The 19,655-nt window shown below is 30.2% G+C and overlaps 4 protein-coding genes across 8 annotated transcripts; all 4 read left to right on the top strand.

Moving 5' to 3' along the window:
* The first annotated feature begins 80 nt into the window (after window positions 1–80).
* On the top strand, window positions 81–2,943 carry LOC100815890 (1-aminocyclopropane-1-carboxylate oxidase homolog 1). Of its 2 annotated transcripts, none has more exons than XM_006588488.4 (4): window positions 81–236; window positions 383–924; window positions 1,531–1,852; window positions 2,437–2,943. In XM_006588488.4, exons 2-4 carry the CDS (start codon window positions 425–427, stop codon window positions 2,686–2,688), a joined length of 1,074 nt encoding a protein of 357 aa, XP_006588551.1. In that variant the 5' UTR covers window positions 81–236; window positions 383–424; the 3' UTR covers window positions 2,689–2,943. The 2 variants fall into 2 exon arrangements, with proteins under 2 accessions (XP_006588551.1, XP_006588550.1); XM_006588487.4 differs by having other exon boundaries at window positions 131–301; window positions 2,437–2,915.
* Window positions 2,944–7,821: 4,878 nt separating this feature from the next.
* On the top strand, window positions 7,822–14,273 carry LOC100792296 (1-aminocyclopropane-1-carboxylate oxidase homolog 1-like). Of its 2 annotated transcripts, XM_014762542.3 has the most exons (5): window positions 7,822–8,152; window positions 8,299–8,692; window positions 11,205–11,849; window positions 12,596–12,917; window positions 13,739–14,139. In XM_014762542.3, the coding sequence occupies exons 3-5, from the start codon at window positions 11,311–11,313 to the stop codon at window positions 13,988–13,990; spliced, it is 1,113 nt and encodes a 370-aa protein (XP_014618028.1). In that variant the 5' UTR covers window positions 7,822–8,152; window positions 8,299–8,692; window positions 11,205–11,310; the 3' UTR covers window positions 13,991–14,139. The 2 variants fall into 2 exon arrangements, with proteins under 2 accessions (XP_014618028.1, NP_001241514.1); NM_001254585.2 differs by lacking the exons at window positions 7,822–8,152; window positions 8,299–8,692 and having other exon boundaries at window positions 11,201–11,849; window positions 13,739–14,273.
* LOC100815355 (nodulin-44) lies at window positions 7,916–8,815 on the top strand. The gene is made up of 3 exons (XM_003536799.2): window positions 7,916–8,152; window positions 8,299–8,692; window positions 8,796–8,815. Exons 1-3 carry the CDS (start codon window positions 7,916–7,918, stop codon window positions 8,813–8,815), a joined length of 651 nt encoding a protein of 216 aa, XP_003536847.2.
* A 975-nt stretch (window positions 14,274–15,248) lies between the features above and the next one.
* On the top strand, window positions 15,249–17,966 carry LOC100790715 (CASP-like protein 5B3). Of its 3 annotated transcripts, XM_041006256.1 has the most exons (4): window positions 15,341–15,560; window positions 15,649–15,823; window positions 17,180–17,312; window positions 17,592–17,966. In XM_041006256.1, the coding sequence occupies exons 2-4, from the start codon at window positions 15,693–15,695 to the stop codon at window positions 17,784–17,786; spliced, it is 459 nt and encodes a 152-aa protein (XP_040862190.1). In that variant the 5' UTR covers window positions 15,341–15,560; window positions 15,649–15,692; the 3' UTR covers window positions 17,787–17,966. The 3 variants fall into 3 exon arrangements, with proteins under 3 accessions (XP_006588547.1, XP_006588549.1, XP_040862190.1); XM_006588484.4 differs by having other exon boundaries at window positions 15,249–15,823; XM_006588486.4 differs by having other exon boundaries at window positions 15,327–15,823; window positions 17,180–17,279.
* Window positions 17,967–19,655: the final 1,689 nt, after the last annotated feature.

Here is a 19,655-nt window from a genome sequence, read left to right as displayed (position 1 = left end):
AATAATAGTGCATGTGATCGCCAAGTGAAGAACAATAACTTAATCAATTAAATTTCATATAATCCAGAGAGCATATGCATTGTGGACACCACTATAAAGTTCGATCAACATGGTCATTGGTTAATGGTCCTGTGTTTCGCAGTGTGTGTGTGTGTGTTAGCAGTATTTTATTCTCTTCTAGTACAAGCCTGCATTTGTTTTAGGCTTTAATTAAGCCTTACCTTCGTCCTGCATTGGTTTGTTAAACCCTTTCATTCTTATCTCCTGCTACTTTCTTGTATCAACATTACTAATTAAAAACGTAACTTCACCTTGTGTTTCTTTCTGTTTTAGTCAATGTTTCTTTAGATCATTCACTTGCTGATTTTGTATTGCCTTGCAGTTTCAGGACAATATTTTGTATACAAGTTTAAGGAAGAGTTTCATGGCTGATTCAGATAGAGAAAAGGAGCTCAAGGCTTTTGATGACACAAAACTTGGTGTGAAAGGACTTGTTGATGCAGGCATCACCAAGATACCTCGCATTTTCCATCATCCACCAGATAACTTCAAGAAGGCCTCAGATTTAGGCTATAAAGATTACACTATTCCTGTTATAGACCTCGCAAGCATTCGTGAAGATCTGAGAGAACGCGAAAGGGTTGTTGAGAGAATCAAAGAAGCATCAGAGACATGGGGTTTCTTTCAGATTGTGAATCATGGCATCCCTGTGAGTACTCTTGAGGAGATGGTAGATGGGGTGCTAAGGTTTTTTGAGCAAGATAGTGAGGTCAAGAAGGAGTTTTATACTCGTGAGCTAAGACCATTTTTTTACACTAGCAATTATAACTTATATACTACTGCTCCAACTACTTGGAAGGACTCTTTCTACTGCAATTTGGCTCCTAATGCCCCTAAGCCAGAAGATTTGCCAGCAGTATGCAGGTGTGTTCCAATTTTGGTTTCAGCTCAAGCTATTTTTCTCAATGTTTATAGTAGTAAGTTACAAAGTAACATGTTGAACTTTTCACTTTTGAGCCATATTTCTAATTTGATTATTATTTAGCTTCCTACTTTGTTGAAAGATCCAGAGTTGTAATATAATCCAGTATATATATGATGTAGGCATGTTGGACTAAACCACATTAAATTGAATGTAAAGATATTGACAACATACTCTCAAATATAATTTTTGACACTATCTTTCATTGGTTAAAATTTATTCAAAATCACAACATCTAATATATTCTTTTTAAACATATTCTTTAGATTAAAAATTATTAGAAATCACACAATTTTTGTGATTTCACTTCTTATCGAACCTCATTAATTATTTTGTAGTTTCCAATAATAAAAGTGTGTTAAAAACAATGTATTTGAGAATGTGTTGCTAACACTCCTTATGGGATGAAACGTGGTAAAAAAACCACAGCAGCCAAGTTAAGGCAAATATGGGGAAGCAAAAATGTACAATGCTTTACTTGCTATCCTACCTTTTAGAGTTGTGATGATTCATCTTTCACAATGCTTGCTCACTTCATTTGTTTGTAGAGACATACTGGTGGAATACTCAAATGAAGTATTGAAATTGGGGACTTTATTATTTGAGTTATTATCAGAAGCTCTTGGTCTGGATCCAACTTACTTAACCAATATTGGTTGCACTGAGGGGCTTTTTGCTTTTAGCCACTACTATCCTGCATGTCCTGAACCAGAATTAACTATGGGAACAGCAAAGCATTCTGATATGGATTTTATTACAGTGCTCTTACAAGGCCATATTGGTGGCCTCCAAGTTTTTCATAAGGACATGTGGATTGATTTACCCCCTCTAACTGGGGCCCTAGTTGTTAACATCGGTGATTTTTTGCAGGTATTATATTTTTCTCCCATGGAGTGAATGCCAACCCTTTAGTATGTTCATTTTAACATAACTTGAACTTCTAAATTATACATGCCCTTTCTTTGATACATACCTAAATATAGTTAAGTTATATTACCTTCTGATTTGTTTTAAATTTTAAATTATTGAAGCACTCTCACATTAATTAACTTCTTCAAAAGTTGATCTCTAACTCATCCATAAACTAATTTTAACTTACGAAAAAATTTATTTATTTTTTCTTCTTATTTTTTTCAACCTATAAATACTTATAGAGAAATTTATTTAGATAGACCCTACATTAACTTAATTAGATTAAAGTGAAATATATATCATCTGTTATGAGAGGGGGTTTAATTTTTTAAATTAAAAAGAATATGAATGACCAACATGAAGTAATCAATCAGGTTTCTCAAGTAAAATTGTGTTTGGATCTCTTAAGTAAAATATTATGTTTGAATCTTCCAAAGTAAGGGAAGATCCCAATAGAAATAATTAGTCAAGTTTTCTTTAACTTTACTTTGGTTTCTCTCATCTTATTAGCATGGCTAATTCACAACATTTTTGAATACCAGCTTATCTCAAATGACAAATTCAAGAGCGCTCAGCATAGAGTACTGGCCAATCCTATAGGTCCAAGGGTGTCTATTGCATGCTTTTTTAGCACAGGTCTTAATCCAACTTCAAGGATTTATGGTCCCATCAAGGAACTTTTATCTGAAGACAATCCTGCAAAATACAGAGAATTTACCGTTCCTAAATTTTTAGCTCACCACAGAACAAAATGTCTGAATGGTACTTCTCCACTACTGCATTTCAGGATTTGACTAGGAAAATGTCGGTAAAAGATTCCATAACCTTATATCATTACCTTTGTTTCAGAGAATAATTATGTTGTTGAATTGTAGAACTTTCATTGCATAAATTTCTTGAGAATTTTCAATGAAAAGTTGGTGTTGAGGAGATAGCTTGGCGTTTTTGTCAATTGATTAAAGTCATTGGACTGAATTATATAATTATTTACATGGGAAATTATATTGACATTGAAGTTTGATTGAATTGCAAATGATATTTCTCCTTCTTTTTTAACATTCTTAATTATTGTTGTTCACAGTGCTCATAATCATGATCAACCACAACCACTCATCATAAACCACAAATCGATCATTCACAAACATGTCGAATTATCATAAAACAAGAAAAGAGGATAAACTTCCCATATTATTAACTTCTTAATGAATGTACCAATTTATACAAATAATAATTAAACGGTAACCCGAGTTTCAAATTCACGATAATTTTTTTTAAGAATTAAATTATATATGCTTAAATTCAAATTCTAATGCCAATAATATGTCGAACGTGAAGTTGACAATAGTTTTTTGCATTATTTATTTATTTATTTATACGCCCTCTCTTGTATTTTTTTCTAAATTTTTTTTTAAAAAATATCTCGAAAATTCAGTTCTAAAATTTATTTCAATAACAAGTAAATGTTGCAGACATTAAATTTCAAAATATATTAAACATATTTCAAAAATTAATTTTTAGAAGTGTTAGAAATTTTATCACTTCTAAAGATTAATTCTGAAACATGTTCAACCATGGCTGATATATACAGTAGCCGGAAGGTATGATATTTTTTTTTTTTTTTTTATTGAATGTCATGTGAAGTTTTGTGAAAACAGTTAAACAGACATGTCAATTTATAAATATTGACATCTTAGTCCTCCTTTAATGGTAGTGAACCTTTTAACCAGGTCTTATCGTCCACATGTCATTGGAAGTTGGCATTCCACAGCCCTATATTGCTACCTCTCATTCCACCCATGCATATAGATTAATTAGTCCTCAAATAACATTGTAATATTAATGCATGGGACAATAATTAAGTCTTATTTAATTTACAGTGTAGGCTTTCAGAATATTTATTTTTACAATATATTAATATATTCTTAAAATTTTCTGAATTTATTTTCTGAAAGGTGTTTTTTTTTAAAACAAAATAAAAAAAGAAAGAAATTTTTCAAGTTAAAACAGGTGTGTAAAAAGCATTTATCTCTAAGTTAATAGGACTAAACATCATAGATGATAACCGTCCGATAATGAGTGATTTAATAGGCTCAACAACAACTATTAAAATGGTATCATCTTAAATTTGAGTTTATGTCTAAGTTAACTCTATTAGAGTTAGGTTAATAGTAATTAATTCTTCACACGATCACACCTATAGAATTACTTCTTAGAAATTTGAGTAAACAACATAGCATATTGCAAAGTACCATCAGCTAAGATTGAAGGTGATATATAATTAAGATGAAATATGGTGAAAAACTAAAGCCAGGTCAAGGGAAATATATGGAGAAGCTATACGATATTTTATTTGTTATCCTACATTTTACAGTAGTTGCGATCGATGGTTCAGCTTTTATAATGCTCAATTCTTTTCTTATAGCTTATCTAATTGATGTGGAATTATACTTGCTTCCTTCATTTGTTTGTAGAAAGATACTGGTGGAATACTCAAAACAAGTGATGAAATTGGGGACTTCAATGTTTGAGTTATTATCAGAAGCTCTTGGTCTGAATCCAACTTGATATTGGTTGCACTGAGGGGATTTCTGCTTTTAGCCATTACTATCCTGCATGTCCTGAACGATAACTATGGGAACCCCAAAGCATGCCGATGTTGATTTCATTACAGTGCTTCTATGAGATCATATTGGTGGTCTCCAAGTTCTTCATTAGGACATGTACGTGGATTGATTTACCCCCGTGCGTGGGGCTCTAGTTGTTAACATTGGAGATTTTTTGCAGGTATTTCTTTCTTTTTTTATTTTTTTTAATTCTTTAGCACAAATATTTTCACTAATATGATATCACATTACATATAAGATTAAATCTTAATGTATCTGTTGCATAACGCTTATGTAATGGTCATCGTGACTTATTACGTGATGATCTGTAATGAATTGTGTGAGGGTGATATGTTGTGTTGTACTTGACATGTGTTATTTTGAACACGTGATTAATATGAATGTGTGAAATGTAATTTTGTAATTAAATCCTTAAGACAAATGATGTTACACAATTAGTGATAAAATGATGTGAATTGTGCTAAGTTGAGCTTGATGTGATTAAATCCTTAAGACACATGTGTTGTTTGTGTTTAGACTTTGTGATGATCTTGAACTTTGTGTTCATAAAAAGAAATTGTTAGGTGGATAACTTTAAAGAATTTCGTGTTAAAATACAATGAGACATAATACTATGATAAGATGTTATATTGAGACATGATTTTTTATATTATTTGCATAATGTTTTGAACATGTTACTTTATGTTATTTCACTACTTAACTTGTTTCTTATTGTAAAAATTGGACGGTCTTGTTTTGGACCATATATTTGATAAGTTTCTAATTTGATGATTAATGTGGATGTAAATCTTTTACTTAGGTGAACTCTTTTATGTTCATTGAATAAAATCTTTTCAATTAATTCTACATCTTTATGTATGATATTTATATAAATATGTATGTCGAGATAGAAAGTGTTACATAATTAAATATGAAAGTAAACAAACTCTTGTGATTAGTTAACATTTTTTATCTAAGTACCTTAATTCCCGTAAAAAAATGATTGTTTCTTTAATATAATGACAGGTGTTATTTTGTATAATTCGTGCAAATAAGTCTTCAAATAAAAAAAGTTGTTGTTCATATGTATTTTAAAAAAATGAGTTTTAAAATTAATTTTTAAAAAGTGTTTTTAAGAAGTAAATAAGAATTGTTTGTTTTTTAAAAACCAAATTCTATTTACTTCTAAAAATAATTTAGACAAACAGGCCCATCAGCCTATTTTATTAAGGAAAGAACATTTTTTTTTTATAAAAAATAGCTTAAACAAACAAATTCATAAACTTATTTTTAAGGTCTAATTAATATTTCTCTCCTCTCAATCATGTTTTCTCTATTCACAAAATTTAAGCTTAAAATCTTATTTTATTAAAGGTGATTAAATCCAATACCATTCGGATCAATAATTTATTGATTTTTAAGCTCTAATATAACTATCATGATAACTTATTTTAAAAACTTTTAAACTGAGCGTAAAACTATCTTTCGATCTAGGTTAACATGCTTAATATTTAAAAAATAAATCAATGTAGTATGTAATTTTAATATCTTATTAAAAATATATAATTAATATAATAATTTATTATTTCTATTTACTTAAATAGATTGACCTGTTTGATCTAAAAATATTTTTTAAATGACCTAAAATTTGAACTTTTAATTAAATAGATTTTTATAAAAGTTTTAATCTAATTTATTTTTAAAAAAGTGTGGCTTAATCTGGCCTAATGTAGGTCAGATTGGTAAAGTTGGTCTCGTGTGTATTCCTACCCCTATTTATCAGAAAAATAGAATTTATTTTTTCAAAACGAAAAGAATAATGTTGCAATTTACATAATACGCAATCGCAAGCACGCACGAACACACATATATATGACATAAAATAATGCACCTTTTTAATGAGTTAAAACTTCATGTATAGTAGACATATATACTAGACATTTTTAAATAATAAAATGAAATGACTCTTAATTTTAATGAAACTTCTTTTTTTAAGCCGAATTTCTCCAAATTTTTGACAACATTAATGCCTTGATGGAAGTTCGTGTTCTATCCAATACACGAATGGGCCGTAAAATATATTTTAATTATATACTATTTTTTTATCACAAATATTTGATGATTTATTGAATATAATTAAAAAATAATTACCTAACTATTTTTTTAAGAAATAATCTTACTCAAGGCCGCATGTATAGTCACGCATCAAAAATGTATTGCCTCTTTAAAAAATTCAGTTGAAATTAATTTTCATAAATTTATATGTTATTATACATGTGAATGGCAATCATTAATTGTTTTATTCAACAACCACAAGTCCACAACTATGTATTTTTCTAAAACGTATTCTTTTATTTTAAAGGATTTAAATTCTCAAAAGTAATTAAACATCTCTTTAAATGGAAATTTAAATCATAATTTACCACTTTAAACAATTTGTTCATGATTATAATATACATATATATAAAAAAAACTCTTCAAGCGAAGAAAAAGGAAAGTAAAAGGAAATAAAAAAAATGAATGCATATGCATAGTAATTAGTGTAATGATAAAATATACTTACTCGGTTCCATAATAATACTTATCTTAATTTTTTTTACATAAAAAAAAGTAATAAATAAATAAAAATAATAATTTTACAAAATTAATCTTACATTAATTTATTTCTAAATTTTATAGTTCATCATTAATATATAAAGGATATATTTATGGTGAGTTTGGGTGCAATAAGGGGGAAAGTGTCAACATAATTTTTTTTCTTACCAATTATAATAGAACAATGAAATATTTTATTATTTAATGCAATTATGTGACTATAGAAAGACATATGTGTTATGAAGGCAGATGATAATCCAAGAATTCGAATACCAGGAGCCTCCCAAGAGAGAGAAAAAAAAAACTTGTATTATTTTCTTCAATGCCTTCTTACTCAGTACATAGGTGTTATGTGCTTATGCTTACATAGACAGCATATAAAACGCTGTGATACAGAGAAGAATATCCCAAAAATAACAGAAAAGGAAAATCATAAAATCGCAGGCAATTGACAAACAGCATATCCTAAGTTAGCCAATCCTAAGCTAGCCAACGCTATATATAATACCAATTGGTTAAATGCAATTATCTAGATGCTTCTTTCATAACAATATGCTTCCTAGCTCTTGGAAATCAAATGAGTCAGAATATATAATAAGTTGAAAGGTGACGTATTTTTTGTATAATAAACATTATTTATATACAGTTCCTAGATTCTCTTATATTTACATTACAAAATTCACATTTTGCATTAGTATTTTTTTTTAATATTGTATTAGTATAAATACATGAGCACCTACCAAAATGTACTCAAATTAAGGTGCATAATCACAGCTAAGAAAAATCAACTATATAATATATGGAGAAAATGAGAGTGATACTAATGACTCTATTCCTATACATAGGTACGTTAGTTGCAGAAGATGCTGATATTGACAAAGCTATTAATAATGCAAGAGATGCTGATATTGGTAAGGCCATTAATCCAACAGAAGACGCTGATATTGGTCTTCTTAGCGAACCTGAGGCCTATGAGTCTCCCGTATTCAAAAAATACGTGACACAGTGCACTCCGCATGTTGCTACAACATGCAGTATTACAAGTAGGACGGACTTAAAGGTAAAACAATTGAAATTCAAGTTTTAGGTACATTTTAAAAAATATTTATTATTAGTTATTAGAAATAAATAAAAAAAAAACTTTATATATAACAGTATGCATAGATTTTATTATTTAAAAATATACTTACTATTGAATTGGTCCAGATTGAAAGTGAAGCAATATTGGGTCTTTGTCTTTTTGATTCTATGGAGAGATGCTTGGTACAGCATGAAATAGGCAACGTTAATTATCGATTATTCAGGCCACCAAGCCCACCACCAGGACGAGGACCACCAATTGAACCAATAGATCCAATTCCCCCATGGATTCCATCACCACCCATAGTTCCTAGGACCAAACTAGATAACCATCAACATCTCCAATATTATCAGACACTTCTCACTGAGACTACAAAATTCCGAACCGTCTTGAGAAGATGTACTCATGTTAGTGCACAGAGTTGTCTCACTGCTCCTAATGTTGCTTCATCCACACTTTTAGCGGCTTGTCTCATTCCATCCATGAATCAATGCGTGTATCCCGCTAGAGCTCAATCTGGTATAGTTTTCTTCTTTTGCCAATTACTACTTTTTTTTTCTTTTTTTTATTAATGTTTACTTTTAGATATGATTAATTCACTTTTATCTGTGTATTTTACTAGCAAGCTCACCTCAGATATGAAGGCCTTTTAACTAAAAGGGAATCATTTATTTTTTTGAATTTATCAAATGTGGGTAGATTTTGGATTAATTCCCAAATGGAAATAAATCGTATGAATTCGTCCGACTTTAAGGCCGAAAGTCATAAACCTTTTTTGTGTAGTTTCTACTTTTTATTTATTTTTAACAAAGTTGTAAAAAATATTAGAACTTTAAAGTTTCTAATTTTCTATGATTTTAAAGTCGTAAAATCTCATATCATTTTTCAAGTTATGATATACTCATTTTCATGTGTTGTGCAATTCATGTGGTCTCTGTCTATATACTTCACAAAAAATGACAAAAATTGTAATATTTCTTATGACTTCAATAAAAACAAATGTTTACAAAATATATATAATGTCATAATAAAAAAATTTAAATACGTTAAACTCTATAAATTTCAATCTTCTTCCTTTACACATTTTCATATTTTGTAATAAAATTAGCATTAATTTTTTTATTTCTTATTTTGTTGCTTTCATTTTTGAAAAAAATATCTTATTAGGATAATTCTTTTATAGAACATATCCAAATAATAATAAAAATCTTGCGGTCTGGTGCGTTTGTTGAAAGCAAAACTTAGACGAAGCACTGCACGTTACCATTGGCTTGAAAGCAAAAGTTATACCAAGCACCAGAGATTAATTATGAGCTTAGAATGATTCCTGAACACTCCACATTTTTGTAGCATAAATCATTCAAGTCTTACGTAAACATCTTCACATATATAAAGAGAACCACAACTACAAAAAAGAACACATATCGAGTACAGAAAAACCTGCTGCATGTGGATCGAGGAACGAAGCACTAAATTGTACAGATGTGTTCCAAAAAGAAACTGGGGGACGATATTTAACGGGAAGCTTTCGTTTAGTCTTTTTCAAAATAAAAAATATATATAAAATTTGTCAATTTATTAGACATTAAAAAAATATCAAAACTAAAAAAGAAAATTATTATTTCATTAGAAATTGAATGTGAAGAAAATTTTTATCAAATAACAAACACAAAATTTAATGATTTATTACATACCTAAAATATTTTATTTTAGCCAGACTTATTTTAAGTGTTAATAACTAAAGCAATAACAACATTTGTTACAAAGGCAACTACCCCATAAATATTGTAAAATGTGCTATATGTAGTAGCGGTTGTAGCAGAGCATGGTGATCGTCCCATTAGCAAGTGCAAAATAACACTAAAACTATAGTAGCTTTTCCTTTTAGTTATATATATAGCACAACGAAGAGAAGAAAACTATGTGGAGAGAGACAGAGAAAGAGAGAAGGGCATGGACTTAATTATAAAATGAAGGTCAGGTGCATAAATGAGATTAACGGTAGTCCATGTGTGTAGAGTTGTGGACTATTATATCATAACAAGAGTACACTTCATTACCAACTGAATTCTCTATGGTATAGTCCATCTTTTCTACTTGGCTTATATATTATATTTTATGCTATAATACATTAATAAAAAAAATTAGAGATATAAAGTTAGTCGGATAATTAAAAATTTGAAAAACCATAATCACAAAAAAATGAAAAAATAAACTTTAAAGGTTGGAAACATGAAAAGTAAAGAAACATTTACATGAAATAAATCAAAAGTTAATTAAAAAATTATATGAAATATTTAAATTAAAAGAATTAAATGTTTTTTTTTCTATTTATAAAATAGTATACAAAACTTGGAAAGTGACGTCTTTTACTCTTCTTACCATCTCTATTAAACTTTCTTAATATTCGTTGTTTTCTCTCCTTTAAAGGTACATTTGATACACTATTTTTGCAAATAGTTAAAAAAAAATTATCTAAACTTTTTCATACTACCTTCTAATATGTCTATCTCTAATTTTTTTAAAATAAATTATTAATAATTAAAAATAACCTTACACCATGCACAGTCTAAATTGTTCATTGTTGATTTAAAATATAATTTATATATTTGTATATATATTTATTTATCTTGGATTTAATTATAATATAATTTATATATTAAAAGTATTTATTAATCATGAATTTTAATTTATAAAATATATATTTATCCTGTATAATAAATAAACTAAAATGCAAGTTCTAAAAAAATACCATGTTATAATTTTAGTAGAATTACTAAAATAAAAGTTAAAAAACCCATAGATAATGGTGTGATCACCACAACACAACCCATGAAAAGCAAGTGTGATGTGATTGTTGATCACCATAAATTTTATATGATGCCAAAAGCTTGTGCATTATCGAGATCACGGGTACATGACTTGTCGTCAACAACAAAATCAACATAGTTATTGATTAATGGTCCTGTGTTTGTTGTTTTGTGTGTCCAAGTCTATCAAAATCATTCTTTGGTTTTGTTTTCTATTGTAGATTGTAGGTACTGCTTCAATACATCTTTCAATCACCGAGATCTTGAATTCTTCAGTTTCAAGACAATAATTGAAGTTCAAGGCCATTAGTTCCAACAAGAAGGAAAATGGGGTTCACTAGTACAAGTGAAAAAGAAGAGATGTTCATGGCGGATGCAGAAAGAGCAAAGGAGCTCAAAGCTTTTGATGACACAAAACTTGGTGTCAAAGGACTTGTTGATGCAGGAATTACCAAGATCCCTCGCATATTCTATCATCCCTCTGATAATTTCAAGAGGGTCTCAGAATTTGGCCATGAAGATTACACTATTCCAGTTATAGACCTGGCAAGAATTCATGAAGATCCTAGTGAACGCAAAAGGGTTGTTGAGAGAGTCAAAGAAGCATCAGAGACATGGGGTTTCTTTCAGATTGTGAATCATGGCATCCCTGTGAGTACTCTGGAGGAGATGTCAGATGGGGTGCTAAGGTTTTTTGAGCAAGATAGTGAGGTCAAGAAGGAGTTTTATACTCGTGATCAAAGACCCTTTATGTATAATAGCAATTTTAATTTATATACCAAAGCTCCAACTAGTTGGAAGGACTCTTTCTTCTGTGATCTTGCCCCTATTGCCCCTAAACCAGAGGACTTTCCATCTGTTTGCAGGTGCATGTTTCAATCAGGTCATCAATTCAGCTTAAATTATTTGTCTTTCATGATTTGTAGCTGTGTAATATTTGCTCTAGGTTTAAGTAATCAAATGAATTCCTAATCCAAGAACTAGTTGATTTGGCAAAAAATCCTAATTTGATATTTATCATAGTTTCCTATTTTATTGATAGATTCATATTTGTAATATAACCAGGATATGTATGTGATGTAGCCTGTAGGCATGTCGGACTAAACCAACCACGTTATAGTCAGTGCAAACTTGTTTGTAATTTTTTTTAATCTAATTTCAGGTATTCATGCTAGCATGGGAAAAAGTAGATGGTATTCCCCTAAAGAACAAAATTGATTTTACAGCTTACGTTAGACTGCCAGTAGTGTCTCAATTTCTTCACTTTAGGAATTATTTATTGAAGTTTCAATTAACAACCTAGTATGCTAACTACCATAAGTTGCATAAAATTGACGATAACAATATACAGCTGAAGGAGATTTAAGATGAAATATGATGATAATCTACCGAAGCAAAGTCAAAGCAATGGGGAAGAAATTTATAAGGATCAAAACCAAGTTTGACCAAAAGTACTGGGACCAAAAACACATTTTTCCCAATTATAAAACATTACTTGTTATCCAACACTTTTTGATTGTGATGATTTAGCTTTGATAACATGTAATTCTTTCTTTATCTTATCTTCGGCCTAAAATATAGTGACATACTTGCTTGTTTTATTTGTTTGTAGAGACATACTGGTGGGTTACTCAAATCAAGTAATGAAACTAGGGACTTTGCTGTTTGAGTTACTATCAGAAGCTCTTGGTCTGAACTCAACCTACTTAAGAGATATCGGTTGCAATGTGGGACAATTTGCTTTTGGCCATTACTATCCTTCCTGTCCTGAATCAGAATTAACTTTGGGAACGATAAAGCATGCTGACGTTGATTTCATTACAGTGCTTCTACAAGACCATATAGGTGGCCTCCAAGTTCTTCATCAGGACACGTGGATCGATGTAACCCCTGTGCCTGGGGCTCTAGTTGTTAACATTGGTGATTTTCTACAGGCATGTCTTTGTCTTTCTTTTCCTGCCACCGAATACCATCCCCTTAGTGCATATCTATATTTATTAGGTTCATATTAACAAGAACTTATGAACTATACTCTCATCTCTTGATTGAGGCTTAAATTATACTGATGGAAAGTCTCACATTGGCGGCCTCAATTTTCGAGGTACAGTTAATATATTTAGTTAATATATCTGTTGGACAATTAAGAAAATCTAATATAATATCGGAGCTTATAACCCATTTGTTCTGGTAGACATATGTAGAGGAAGGTGTTGGAGAAAGTCCTACATTCTCAATTCTTGGTGTGTAGCTGATATCTTAAACTGCCACATCCTTAATTCTTGGAGTGTAACTTATATATTTGTTGGACAACTTCACTTAAGACCTGACTTTAAGATAAAATCGAACATATACTACCTTCTCTTATAGTCATATATTTGGAAAAAAGTGTTTATTAATCAGTTAAATATCTATAAGTGACACTCATTTAGAAACCGATCTCTGTTTTAAAAAAACTTGAGTTTTAGTTCCTATAAGGATATATACAGACTAAAACTGAAGTTTTTAGGCACTACAACTTAAAGAAAATTAGTAAGAGCAAAGGCCAATGTATACTAATAGGAGAGGAGAATATCATCCACATAAATTCAAACGAGTATTGAAGGGACAATTTTTCTTACTTCGTATCTCTAGGCATTATCCATGGTTTAGTTTTGAATCTCAACTGTTGACTTTACTTTATCACTTTGGCTTCTTTCAGTTGATTATATGTTATCCTTCACCAATATGGCTAATTCCTGATATTCTTGAATGCCAGCTAATCTCAAATGACAAATTCAAGAGTGCTCAACACAGAGTACTGGCCAAAACTGTTGGTCCAAGAGTCTCTATTGCATGCTTTTTTAGTCCAGCATTCCATCCATCTTCAAGGACTTATGCTCCCATTAAGGAACTTTTATCTGAAGACAATCCTGCAAAATACAGAGAATTTTCAATTCCAGAATTTACAGCTCACTACAGAACAAAATGCATGAAGGGTACTTCTCCTCTACTACATTTCAAGATTTGACAAGTACAATGTTGTAAAAGTGACTATGTCCTTGATCCATTGCTCTCGTTTAACGGAGCTGAATGTAGCAAATTTTGGAACTTCCACTGTGTCAATTTCTTGAGGAGGAATTAATGAAAAACTTGGAAGAGATATTTTTATGCCTTCAACTAGAAATTATCAGATGGTGAGGAGGGGTTATAATGGCCCATATAGATTTTCACATGACATGTAATAAATTATTATTAATTTTTTTAAAATTGAAAAAATTAAATACAAGTCCTTTGGAAATTAATTGAGATCATATAATAATCTTAAACTACTTAATAGTTTGTCTCTTACAACATATTTTCTCGTTTGTTAAAATTCGCGTGAGTCCCTCTAATTTAAGAATGAGATCCTCCAAACAAATAATAGGATTCACATATTTAGTAAGACGAACATGAATTTCATTCAATAGAATAGGATGTGTGGATAAAATATGTTGCTATTATTTTTCTTTTTTATTAAAATACAAAAATAAATTCTATTTATCTGTCCTATAACAATGGTTTCCAAATTTTATGCGATGAAAATAAATATAAAATTACATGTAAAAAACAAAATTTCCTTATTTATAGAAAAATAATGATTTCAAATAAAAGGTAAAGAACATAATTTTATAGAGACCAAGATTAAAATTCGTTCATTTTACAAGTTAATTATTTAAAATTTTGGAAGGATAAAAACGAAGGAAAAAATAGTTTAGTGATCAAAACTAAAATTTCCTTATTTTAGAGGAATAGAAACATAAAAATATTTTTTAGGGATCAAAAATAAAGTTTGCTCATTTTACAAAGAATAAAGCCATAATTAACCCTTTTTTGTTCTTTTTTTTACTGCTTTTGTTCTTTTTAAATATTTATATTTTTTACTTCATTTAATCTTTATTAACTTTCTACTTTTCACATTTAGATGCTTCTAGTCTTCATATTTCTGATCATTAATTTTTAATTTTTATATTGTCAAAATTATTCATTTTAAATTAAAATAAAAATAAAAATCAGGTCAACTCTTAATATTTTTATAAGTATTAATGAACGAAGAAAATAACATGAAGAAATAAGGGATATATATATATATATATATATATATATATATATATATATATATATATATATATATATATATATATAAGAATATTAAAACAATATTAAACTCTAAGATCTAATGTTAAAATAACGTATTAAGAAGTACATACCTAATAAAATCTCTCTCTCGGTTATTATTACGTTACTTCATACTTAAAAACTTATGCAAATCACGTAAAAAAAAAAAACTTAGGCAAATAAAGAAATATGAATTGACAATGAATTAATTGCATATTATTAATTGTTCATGCCTCTTTATCTTTGCTTCATTATTACCTCTTCAATTTTGAGCCTTTCCTTTTTTTTTCAGTCTAATTTGTTGTGTTGTGCCCACCCAGATTCAAAATTCATCTTGGAATCTCTGATTTGTCTTCTTTTTCCACTCTGGCTCTCTATTTCTGTGTCTTATCTTCCTGTTTGCTTGTGACTTTGTGTGGTGTGTGTGATGTGGCTGTGAAGTGGTTGTTAAAAGTCTCACCTTTTGGGGTTCTTTGGTGATTTGTTTTTGTTGCATTGGACTGGAATCTGAAGATGGGTTTTCATTGTTAGGTATTTGAGGGTTTCTGAGCATTGATTTGATTTGGAAGAGAAAGATGAAGGATTTCTCTGGGACACCTGGCACTGTTCTTGGGCTTGTTCTTAGGATTTCACAGTTCATTTTTGCTGCTGGGTCTATTGCTTCCATGGCTACCACAACCAGTTTCTTTAATTTGACTGCCTTTTGGTAATTAATCCATTTCCTTCTCCTCTCATTCAAGTAAAGATTTTGTTTTTGTTTTTGTTTTCTGAAACTTTAACCTGCATTCATTTTTGCTTTGTGTGATTTTCATTAGTGTTGTGTTGTGTTCTCAAAAGACATTTGTCATATCATATGTGATATGTTAAGCAATTGTTTATGCTTGATTCATTTTCATGGCTGAGTTTGTACGGATGTCAAGAGATTTCATGCATTCAACCAATCAGAACCATTGGGTAAAGATTGAATGACTCATATTTCATCTCACAAATCTAACTAAAATATGTATATTAGATGTGAATCATCAGATCTTCATCCAATAGTAACGATTTATGAATGCGTGAATGCTGGGATCTTCGTGTCTGGCCAACAAAATACTCGTTGATATTTCATATTTTATTACTCACTTTAGCTATATGGATGTGTCTCGAGTTCTTAATTGCAAAACTCTGCCTGCTCTTTGATTTTCAAATTGTGAGGACACAACCTAGTGCTTGGTATTTGATTTACCTTCTGCGGAAAAAAAATGTCTTTACCACTGAATAATTAGTGCTATTAGGTGATTTTGTTGTATCAGATTACACATTATATGTATGGTTGGTATCTTGATTCGGACTAATCGGTGTGGCTTGAACCTGTTCAAATGGGATTCGGATGCCCTGCAGTTGAAAAATAACTGCAGTGAGGTGCAGTTCAATCTTTCAGCATCCATTCTTTTTAAATTACTAGTATGTTTTTATAAAGATTTTATTTAAGTATAATACATGTAAATGGTTGAGACTTGAGATACATGCAGTTGAAATAAAAACTGCAGTTCCCTATCCTATTTTGTCCTGTTCCTATAAAGAGGCAATGAATTTTACCTTTATATCATGATTCTCCTCTTTAATGCATTATATCCATCCATGAATCTATCATTTAAAGCTCTTTTTTCACTATGAATATAAAAAAAAAAAAAAGCTCTTTTCTCACTGTCACTGACTTTTTGCTTGGACGCTATAATTGAGGAAACAATCTGAATGTGGCTTTATGCACTTTGGCTCTTTGTGCAAAGGGTGATTGATTTGGCAGTATAATACTGAATAGAATGTCTTCACTGAAACCTCAACGGAGTGTGACTGTGATATACTTTCTTACTATCAACTTTATTGTTTTCTATTCAAGTTGATGTTCTTGATTTTCCCCTACAGTAGTAAAAACATGTTTCTCGTGAAATATTTTGCTTCTGATGGAGTAGTAGTCAAAAAATGAGTCTTACATTGTTCATCAATACTTCAATAGCAATGCGTGGATACTAAATGTGGAATAACTTAGATACTGACTGTTCCACTGGTAATTATGCAGTTACTTGATAGCTTCAATGGGTTTACAAATCATTTGGAGTTTTGTGCTTGCTTTAATGGATTTGTATGCTTTGGTGAGAAAGAAGGTCCTCCTCAACCCGGTACTAATTAGCCTCTTTGTAGTTGGAGATTGGGTTAGTCTCTAAGTGAACCTTTACTCTTCCCAACTTCCTAATTAGTGCATGTTTGGATAACCGCTCCACACTTATACGGTTACACCCCTTCCAAAAGTATGTTCAGAATAAAAGATACAAAGAATATTCTTTTCCAAAAGAATATTTAGCACCCAAAAGTACGTTAAGAACAGTTATCCAAACATGCAATTAGTCTGTTACACACAGTAGGACTTGCATAGTTATGATGTGTTTATCATTTCACAAAATTTCTTCTTGACCACTGTCCATTCTCCACAGGTAACAGCAACACTATCTCTTGCAGCAGCTTCTGCCTCGGCTGGTATTACAGTTTTGTACTTTCATGATCTGGGACACTGCCACTTTGGAGAAGAGTGCCAAAAGTACCAGATTTCTGTGGCATTTGCATTCCTGAGCTGGATTTCAACTTCAATATCATCTCTAATTATGCTTTGGCTATTAGCTGCAGGGTAGCTAACTTTTCCACTAGAATTCCCTCATCCAACCAAAATTAGTCTTGTTGAAAATTTTATTTTCAAATTGTTAACAGGAAAGGAATCACTGTAGAGTTGTACTCTGAAATTTAATTGGGATAGCTGCAGAATGCAGATTGTAAAGGGGACAAAAAATGTATAAATGATTTTGCTTTGCAAAGATATAAACCTATATGTTTACGTGAAAGACAACCTTTTTCTTATTGATAAAAATTGGCATGCAAAGCCGCAAAGGCATCACAATAGGGTTATAACAAGGTTGACACCCCTAACCCCAAAAAGTCAAAAGATGAACATGGGGGGACATGAACCAAAACCCATGAAAGACAACTTAAATGCAATTTCTTAAGAATTTTTGGTGTTGTTCTCCATTTAGAATTGGAGTTTCATCTCGATAATTCACATAATAAATGTTTACATCTAGTGTTAACATAGGTTTCCAGGGTGAAACTCCAATTCTGATTGGAGAATAGTACCAAAAACATTTAAAAACTCCACAAGTTTCATCCTTATGAAATTTGGTTGGTAATGCTTAATACTAATAGTTGTTTTTTACATACTTCATTCTGACAAGTGTCTGTTAGATACTTCATACTTGAAAAGGCTTATGCAATGATGATTCTCCTCATTCTCATTTGTGTGCATATATAATTTCTTTCTACTATGAACACAGTAATAGTATAGTATAGTTCATTTGTGCCTGACCCTGGATTAAGTAACTAAACTAAACTCCTTAGTCCTTTTGTTATTCAAGTTAGGAACTAAACTCCTTAGTCCTTTCCATCCATCTCTTTGACTACTTGAGAATTTGTACTTTTTGACTCCTCAAAATGATTTTATTTAAATTCAAAACAATGGCATTACTTTGCTATTGTTCTCTTCTTCATACGCCATTAATTTGGTAAAAGTCGGTATTAGAACTATCTTTGAAATGAGAGACAATGATGTCAATACGCCAACCTTTAGTTGCTTAATGGACTCAAGAGTGAAGATCTGGTGAGACATAGATATCTTCAAGCAAAAGTCGATAAAATTTGGTCAGCTCACAGGTCAGCATATAAAATTAACACTTCACTTGTGTCTACCGTCTAGTACCTACCTGCTTATCACTTAACTCTACAAGAGTGGAAAGCAATCACAGCATACAAATTACAGGAAATTTTTATAACAAAGTCTCCAGCCTCTACACAAAATGAATGCGCCATAAAGGGCATATGGAATGGAAATTTTTTGGTTCTTGCAATGAACATCAACTACAACTACCCAAAATTAGTATTTTTTTCATTTAAAAGAACTGTGGGCGTGGGAACTCAAGGCACTAGGTGGGGCCCTTAGAACCTTATGCTGAAGTTACGCTTAAGAAGAAAGCGACTATTTTTTCTTTTACCACAATATTGATACAAATCAAATTTTCTCAGGCCAAGGATAATCATTAATCTTTTTTGGAGGAGACAATGAATGCAATTAATATTCTTCTCCCAACAAGATTTATTTCATACAAAAATCAGAATATCATAGATTACTTATTAAATGATATAAGTGTTATCATTTATGTCGATCATTATTAGTAAAATGAATGATTTCTTTTATCTATGAATTTTCATGATAATATATATATATATATATATATATATATATATATATATATATATATATATATATATATATATATATATTAAATTATGGTAGTCTTTAAAATTGAGTTTAATTTTTATACTTTCAAAAATATCCTAAATATAATTTTTAAGTAATTATATAAAAGTTAATAAATTTATCATATATAATTTGTAATTAGATAATAATAAAAAATTGTTATATTGTCAATGTTTTTAATTAAATTTTAGGTAAA

This window comes from Glycine max, chromosome 10 (genome assembly GCF_000004515.6).
Source record: "Glycine max cultivar Williams 82 chromosome 10, Glycine_max_v4.0, whole genome shotgun sequence".
NCBI classification, from domain to species: Eukaryota; Viridiplantae; Streptophyta; class Magnoliopsida; order Fabales; family Fabaceae; genus Glycine; species Glycine max.
The sequence above is the reverse complement of the archived record's forward strand: the minus strand, read 5'-3'. Positions and strand labels throughout refer to the sequence as shown.

Excerpts from the sequence above, each read along its gene's own strand:
- LOC100815355 (XM_003536799.2), top strand. The coding sequence starts at position 7,916 with ATGACTCTATTCCTATACATAGGTACGTTAGTTGCAGAAGATGCTGAT. Across the intron at positions 8,153-8,298 it reads CAAGTAGGACGGACTTAAAG|ATTGAAAGTGAAGCAATATT; the intron begins GTAAAACAATTG and ends GAATTGGTCCAG. Across the intron at positions 8,693-8,795 it reads TCCCGCTAGAGCTCAATCTG|CAAGCTCACCTCAGATATGA; the intron begins GTATAGTTTTCT and ends GTATTTTACTAG.
- LOC100815890 (XM_006588488.4), top strand. The coding sequence starts at position 425 with ATGGCTGATTCAGATAGAGAAAAGGAGCTCAAGGCTTTTGATGACACA. Across the intron at positions 925-1,530 it reads GATTTGCCAGCAGTATGCAG|AGACATACTGGTGGAATACT; the intron begins GTGTGTTCCAAT and ends ATTTGTTTGTAG. Across the intron at positions 1,853-2,436 it reads ACATCGGTGATTTTTTGCAG|CTTATCTCAAATGACAAATT; the intron begins GTATTATATTTT and ends TTTGAATACCAG.
- LOC100790715 (XM_006588484.4), top strand. The coding sequence starts at position 15,693 with ATGAAGGATTTCTCTGGGACACCTGGCACTGTTCTTGGGCTTGTTCTT. Across the intron at positions 15,824-17,179 it reads TTTAATTTGACTGCCTTTTG|TTACTTGATAGCTTCAATGG; the intron begins GTAATTAATCCA and ends GTAATTATGCAG. Across the intron at positions 17,313-17,591 it reads TCTTTGTAGTTGGAGATTGG|GTAACAGCAACACTATCTCT; the intron begins GTTAGTCTCTAA and ends CATTCTCCACAG.
- LOC100792296 (NM_001254585.2), top strand. The coding sequence starts at position 11,311 with ATGGGGTTCACTAGTACAAGTGAAAAAGAAGAGATGTTCATGGCGGAT. Across the intron at positions 11,850-12,595 it reads GACTTTCCATCTGTTTGCAG|AGACATACTGGTGGGTTACT; the intron begins GTGCATGTTTCA and ends ATTTGTTTGTAG. Across the intron at positions 12,918-13,738 it reads ACATTGGTGATTTTCTACAG|CTAATCTCAAATGACAAATT; the intron begins GCATGTCTTTGT and ends CTTGAATGCCAG.